At 37.6% G+C, this 6533-nt stretch overlaps 1 protein-coding gene across 12 annotated transcripts in view; it reads left to right on the top strand.

Annotated features, from left to right (window-relative positions):
- Window positions 1-1667: 1667 nt before the first annotated feature.
- MTCL1 (microtubule crosslinking factor 1) overlaps window positions 1668-6533 on the top strand; it is a 196618-nt gene continuing 191752 nt past the window's right edge. For 10 of the 12 annotated variants that reach the window (XM_019525493.1, XM_019525484.1, XM_019525467.1 and 7 more), the window contains exons 1-2: window positions 1668-1915; window positions 3907-4065. In XM_019525493.1, the coding sequence (XP_019381038.1) occupies window positions 1718-1915; window positions 3907-4065 (357 nt within the window). In that variant the 5' untranslated portion in view covers window positions 1668-1717. The remainder of the gene's footprint in view (window positions 1916-3906; window positions 4066-6533) is intronic. The other 2 variants (XM_019525531.1, XM_019525544.1) reach the window with 1 other exon arrangement.

Genomic DNA, 6533 nt, shown 5'->3' with positions numbered 1-6533 from the left:
TGTATTTGTGGGTGTTGCTTGGTCTGGCAGTCTGATGTTTCCTCCGCTCCTGCCTTCCCCTTCCCCCTCGCTTACTTTCCTTACTTCAGTAGTCTAATTTCTTAAAAACATTGTAAGTAAACGTGCTGCTTGAATAGTATTTTTATGTAATTTAAATGGCAGTAACGAAATGCAATAACTTTAAATCTCACTATAGGCTATTATAATTAGAAATTTAATTTTCACCTGGTTTATTTTTTAATGTGATATTTAATTTAATGTGAAAATCTGCTCTAAATAAAACATCAGATTTAATTTCAAAATTTGAATTATTTTGGTATTTTTTGTCAGACTTACCAACCCTGATGAACTGAAAACTTTAAAACGGTAAAAAAAGTGTCTCATCTTTTTAACCTGTGCACATGAAATTTAATTAATAGTCAAAGGTATTCAGACGAGAATTCTAAATGTATTATATAATAGTTTCCCCTTATAAATACTGCTTCTTTGTATTGCTTATTAAAATATGTAACTATGCCTTTTAAGTTAGGCTGATAATATATTGCGGCTGTACCAGTTGTGCTAAAGGAGTTTATGGTGTAGAACAGCACTTGTCCTTGCACTTTCCCTTGGCATGAGTCCTTTCTCTTTGTTAAACTCAGTATGAAGTTAATAATGGAGTAGTAAATGTTGCTGGAGCTGCCAAAGCAATTTGATGGCCTGTACCCCTGAACTGGAAGGTCTGTGAAGGACTTTAGCTCAAGAGCTTCAGTCATGCACAGATGAAACAAACTGGAATGATAGAATTCATCCTCAGCTAGCAGTGGTTTACCCTGCTGTAAATCTTCATATCTGATTTAGGGGAGGAAACGTGCCCTTGTGGTATGATTTAGAATTGGGGCAGAATTAAAGATTTTAGGGAAGAAGTGACTTGTTTATATTTCCTTGACACATTTTTTTTTGCTGCTTGTGATTCTGGAATATGCATTTGTGTTTGCAAGCACACACTGGTTGGGTGGTGGTGGGGAGGGGAGTCTCAGCTAACTGGGTGTTAAGTGCATTTGTGCTGATTAGACTTGGTTGTAAAGAATTTTTATGTTGGAACAGTTGATTGGCTAAAGAGATGAAAAGTTTATGTTGTGAAGATGTATTAAAGTTATTAACATGCAAAAGGACAATTTCGACTTTAAAGGATTTGTATTATAAAGACGTTATGCAGAGCAGCTGAAGCAGTAAGGTGGGTTTGCTATAATTCTGTTGAAAAAAAAATTAAGATAAGGACTGCTATGTAAATTTTTATTTTAATTCACTATGGAAAGGGAAAAAATGTTATCTGTTTTAGGAGACAGATATACATCCTTGTAATTCTGATCTGTTCTTAATTACTGTGATAGTAGGTACGTGAAAAAGGACCTGAAGAAGAATGTTTTGAATTTGAAAGCTTGTCTCTGTCTCAACTATAGTTTGTCCAGTAAAAGGCATCACCCCCAAAGCCCCTTATCTCTCAGTTAATTGCCATGGCAATTGTAATGAATAGAACAGGAATTCATTAATACATTTCAACATAATTATTCCATTAAGGGATAATATTGCTGTTTCTGTGTTTTGGTTTTCACCTTATTGATAATGTATGCTGGCAAGCATGGGGAATTTTTTTTGTTCCTCTGGGTGAGATTTAGAGATATGATGGAAGACTTTTGGCTTTTCACAGGATGAGCTGGATGAGCTACGTGCTGAAATGGAAGAGATGCGTGACAGTTACTTAGAGGAAGATGTTTACCAGCTGCAGGAACTCCGGCGAGAGTTGGACCGTGCAAACAAGAACTGCCGCATCCTGCAATATCGTCTCAGGAAAGCAGAACAGAAAAGCTTGAAAGTTGCACAAACAGGCCAAGTGGATGGAGAACTCATTAGAAGTTTGGAACAAGATTTAAAGGTGGGTGAGGGACTTATGGACATTCATAGCAGAAAGCTGAAGTACATGGTCTTGGTCTCTCAACAAAATAATTAAGATAAAAGTAACACCTATATTTCTCAACGTGTCAAAATATTTTCTATTTGTAGCGAGCAAATGTGCAACTTGGTATAATCAAAACAGGATTTTACAAACAAAAACCATACACACAAACTCAAATAGTTACATTCATGTGTTTCTTTAAAAAAAAAGTTTTACTGTGTAATTTAAAAAAATCTAAATATATTTTTATTTTTCCTTCTTTTCCCTTTTTTTTAAAGATAGTCAAAATCTAACTTCTTTTTTATCAGTTTCTGGTATGTTTCATGTTTTGGTGATAATGGCTGTACATTCAAATGTTTGGATTTGAAATACTGTAGAAACATATGATTCCTATGAAATAAACTGTTAGCACTGAAATATTTTTAAAAATGTTAATGGCAATGTTGCATTTAGGATAAGCTTTGCAAAAGCTTGTTTTTGAAAATCTAATTTGTCTCGTCTGTTTTTTCAAATGTTTTGGACATTTGCAAATGTTTTGAAAAATAGATTTCACACTTGACATTTTGAAAAACTTTGAACTAGAATTTGCAAAACAAAATAACCTTTTAGAACTGGACAATATTATATACTTTAGCTGTTGTACTGTAATTCAAATAATCTTCACCATTCTAAATATGCTTATAAGAGAGATTCCTCCTTTTCCTTTTTAAAAAGAACTTTCATTATTATTATTATTTAGTTTTTTAGCTTTTGTGCCAGTTTTACCTAGTTCTGATTGCTGCAGATACTCATCATTCGATTCTTTTCTGGAGAGCTAAGGAGGCAAGTGGGCAAAGGCATCAATTGTCCATTTGCAGGAGAGTGGAGAAATCTGTTTAAAGTTTGTCTCCTTTCTTGACCAAGGTGCATTGTCTCATATCGTATAGCAGGAAGGAGCATTTCTTTGCCAGCTGATGCAGGGGTACCCCTATTCTCATAGCTGTAACTTAAAATTTTGATGTTCTTCATGATGACTTGTCAGCACTTACTTCCTTTTGCAGAGGCTGGTATAGTTAAGGGGGCATGGGCTGCTGCTGTATTAGTGCAAGCCCCTGCACGTGGATTGCTGCTGAAGCTGTGACAGTGCAGTGGTGTGGGTTCCCCTGGCACTCCCTCTGGATCAAAACCTAGTGCTGGTGACCTGCTTGCACCCTCCCTCCCCCACTATGTACCCCTGTAAGTATCAGAGGAGCAGGTATCTCCCTTTTGTCAGTGGGACTCAGTGTCTTTTTCTGTCAGATACAGTGGTGCTTAGATACCAGCTGGCTTTCCTAAGTGAAAGAGAAGCTCTGATCACCCCCTGATCACCAAAATGGTTAAGAAAATAATCATAGGTTTAGAATAATAGGCATAGGGCCTTAACAGGGAGGTAGGTAGGGCTTCACAACACAGCGGCAGACTGCCCTAGCAGACTGGACCCTGGAAAAGGACTTGGGTCCTGAGTTCAGCTTCTAGCTCTGCCACTCATTTGCTGTTTCATTTCCCCTCCCTCTGCCTCAGTTTCTCCTCTCAGTCATCCTTTTTACTTTAGTTCTGATTGCTGGTGATGCAACAAGTCCTGGTGGATGAGGGTGCTGCACACCTGTGGTTTTGATCAGATCAGAGACTTGTCAGAGCTTACAGCATAATTCCAGCATATTTTTTAAGCAATGTCATACAGTTCACAGTCAGTGCATAAAAGGCTTTTTAAGTGGTATCCCTGGCATTGTCTTAATTTTGAGAGAAGTGCTTTGATAACTCTAAAGTTCCCTTCTTGTTTTTCTCCTTTGGATGCATGAATATAAATTCTGGCACAGTACACCTCTGAATATACAAACCAAAAACCAAAAATTCTTTTATTGTTTGAAGTTGAGATATAGTTTGTGTTCAGAGAACATAGCTTACTTGTGACATATTAGAATTTATATATATGTTTGTGCTGTTTCAATCAGGTAGCCAAAGATGTATCTGTCAGACTGCACCATGAACTGGAGAGTGTGGAAGAGAAACGTGTTAAAGCAGAAGACGAGAATGAGATCCTTCGACAGCAGATCATTGAGGTGGAAATATCCAAGCAGGCAGTACAAAATGAGTTGGACAGGTTGAAAGAGGTAAGCAGTAGTCAGAAAAATTATGCTGAGTTATGGTTTTGGTTTAGATTGGAACCTTGTTATCAAAAGCATTTTAGAGTAATCCCAAAGCAAAATGTCTCCAACCATTAAAGTTACTGGTACAACTGGGATTGATTATCATGTAAAATACCTTTCTACATGTCCGGTACCATTTCTGAGTTAGAAAGTAGAAAAGGAATTGCTTTTTTTTTTAAATAGTGCCTTTCGTGGTACTGAGATTACAGTTTACATACTATGGCTACTAGATATTCTGTGGCTCAGTTTTTACCTTGGCAACACTCTCTTTGTCTTCAGTGTGATATTGTGAGATCTGACTTCCCTTATCTTTGGGAAGTTTGCCTTTGTTAGGATTGAGTGAAGCCTATACGATTTGTCCCTCAAAGGTTAATTCAGATAAACAGATAAAATTCAGGGCTAAATTTAGGTTCATGTTACTCAGCCATGTCAATGGTGCTACTGGCATAATTCAGGCAGAAAGTATCTGATTTATAATATACAAATAACATTGCATTTCAGATACAGAAATGTTGTGTGTTAGGAATAGTTTCTATTATATCTGACAAATGGATAAACAGAATAGAATGATAGTTCTTGGAAGTAAACAAAATAAGAGACAGAATACAAAGTAAAGGGAGTGGAAGATTTTAAATGTGGCCTTTTACTATGTCCAATATCCTGATCTATGGGAGCATTTCTGTTCTTTTGATAATACAACATATGGGGCTCCTGTCTTTGTTCATTTTTAAACCAGATTGAGAGAGAACACTCAGGCATAATGAGGTAAGTCATTTATCTCCTCTGAGCTGTGGTCAGCTTTAGAGAGCCACTGTAATTATGTGGTTCTTTTAATCCTTCAAACAATGCCTGTGAGTCAAATGGAACAAAACCTGATTCAATTTTCTAAGGTGTACAAACCATGTTTAATTTCTTTGTGTGTTTTGAATTATAAGGAGAACAAGCTCACTGCAAGAGTTTTTGCGCTTACTATACATAAAAGGATATATTTACCAGCTGATATAAACTTTAATGTGACTGTGACACATATGCATGTTAGACTACTGAAGATCTGTGCCAGAAATAGCCTGGCTGATGACTTAATTATAAGGTTTGGGGGGATGGAGTTATTTGTTTTTTTTAAACTACTTGCAGATGCCAATAGTTCTTGCTGGGCATTGTAATTTGCTAGGGGACATGTGAAATATATTCCATACCATACCCAGCCATCCACTTCATATATTTTTTTATAATTAGTTATGCCTTGTTCTAGCTCATCGTTGCACAAAGCTCTGCCTGGCAGTCTTGTGAGTGACATATTTTGAAAACAAGCTATAGGCTACTGAAGTGATGGACAAGCAAGTAGTCCAATGTTGGAGAACTCTCATGGAGTAGTCTTCAAAAGGAGAAAGATTGAGAACTATTAGGGAAAGGAAAAGTTGATTGATGAAGCACTAAGATTCAGTGGAACAGAGTTACCTCTAAGTGAATTAGTAGGACGTAAGTCCCTTAGCATATTCTTCAAAATATACGAGATATTTGTATTTTTGGTGTGCCTGAAATGCAGTTAGTACTTGACCAATGTAAAAGGTACAGCTCTTGCTCCAAAGAGCTTATAGCCAAAAAACTGGAAGATACCATTCATCTTTAGCATTATTTAGCAGATGCAAAGTCGTTGAAGAACATATTACAGACATGGGGGTTGCATGTCTGCAGTTGCAGCAGCCACAGGGTGGGTGGTGAGCCCAACAGAACCTTGAATTTCTCCAAGCTTGCTGTGACCTATTATGTCCTTAATTAACAAGGAGTGAGGCTTTACTGTGCCTCAGCTGCTCTATGGTAACTATCTCTGTGCCCTCAATTACCTCTCAAACTGAGAGCTAAACTAGGACAGCTTACCCCTGAACAAAGCAACTAACTTGTTCCAGCTTAACTCTCACTTGTCATGGGTAATTGCAGGCTCTGAGGCTGTGACTGCAGAGCAGGTGATGCACTTTCCATTTAATGGTAGGTATTTGGTGTACCTGTAACTAACCCACCATTAGTGAAAGCCAACCTGGAAAAATTGGCCTGTTTCATTGAGGGGTAAGCTGCCCTGGCTGAGGTACCTTACCATTAGTTAGGAGTAGGCCTAGAACTAGTTAGTTTTAGAGCAGGCTAAAATGCAGCTCATTCTCACCTCCCTGTAAAATTGCAGGCACATGAATGATGGTAACTGTGTGCAGGGGAAGATCTGTGGTAGAGACTGAAATAGAAACTAATTTTCCAGGGTGCAGGTTTTTGGTTGTAGCCATGTTGGTCTGAGGACATAGACCGGCAAGGTTCTTTGAGTAGATGTGATATTTTTTATTAGACCAACTGAGTAATTGGAACAAAGTTCTTTGAAAGCTTTTGGGAACAAGTACCCTTCTTCAGGCATAGGGAGACTGTGCTGTTGTGAATAGCAGCGTGTT

The sequence above is a fragment of the Gavialis gangeticus genome, unplaced genomic scaffold, assembly GCF_001723915.1.
Source record: "Gavialis gangeticus isolate Ggan-Ray unplaced genomic scaffold, GavGan_comp1, whole genome shotgun sequence".
NCBI classification, from domain to species: domain Eukaryota; kingdom Metazoa; phylum Chordata; order Crocodylia; family Gavialidae; genus Gavialis; species Gavialis gangeticus.
Note: the sequence above shows the minus strand (reverse complement) of the source record. Positions and strands in the feature narration are given on the sequence as shown.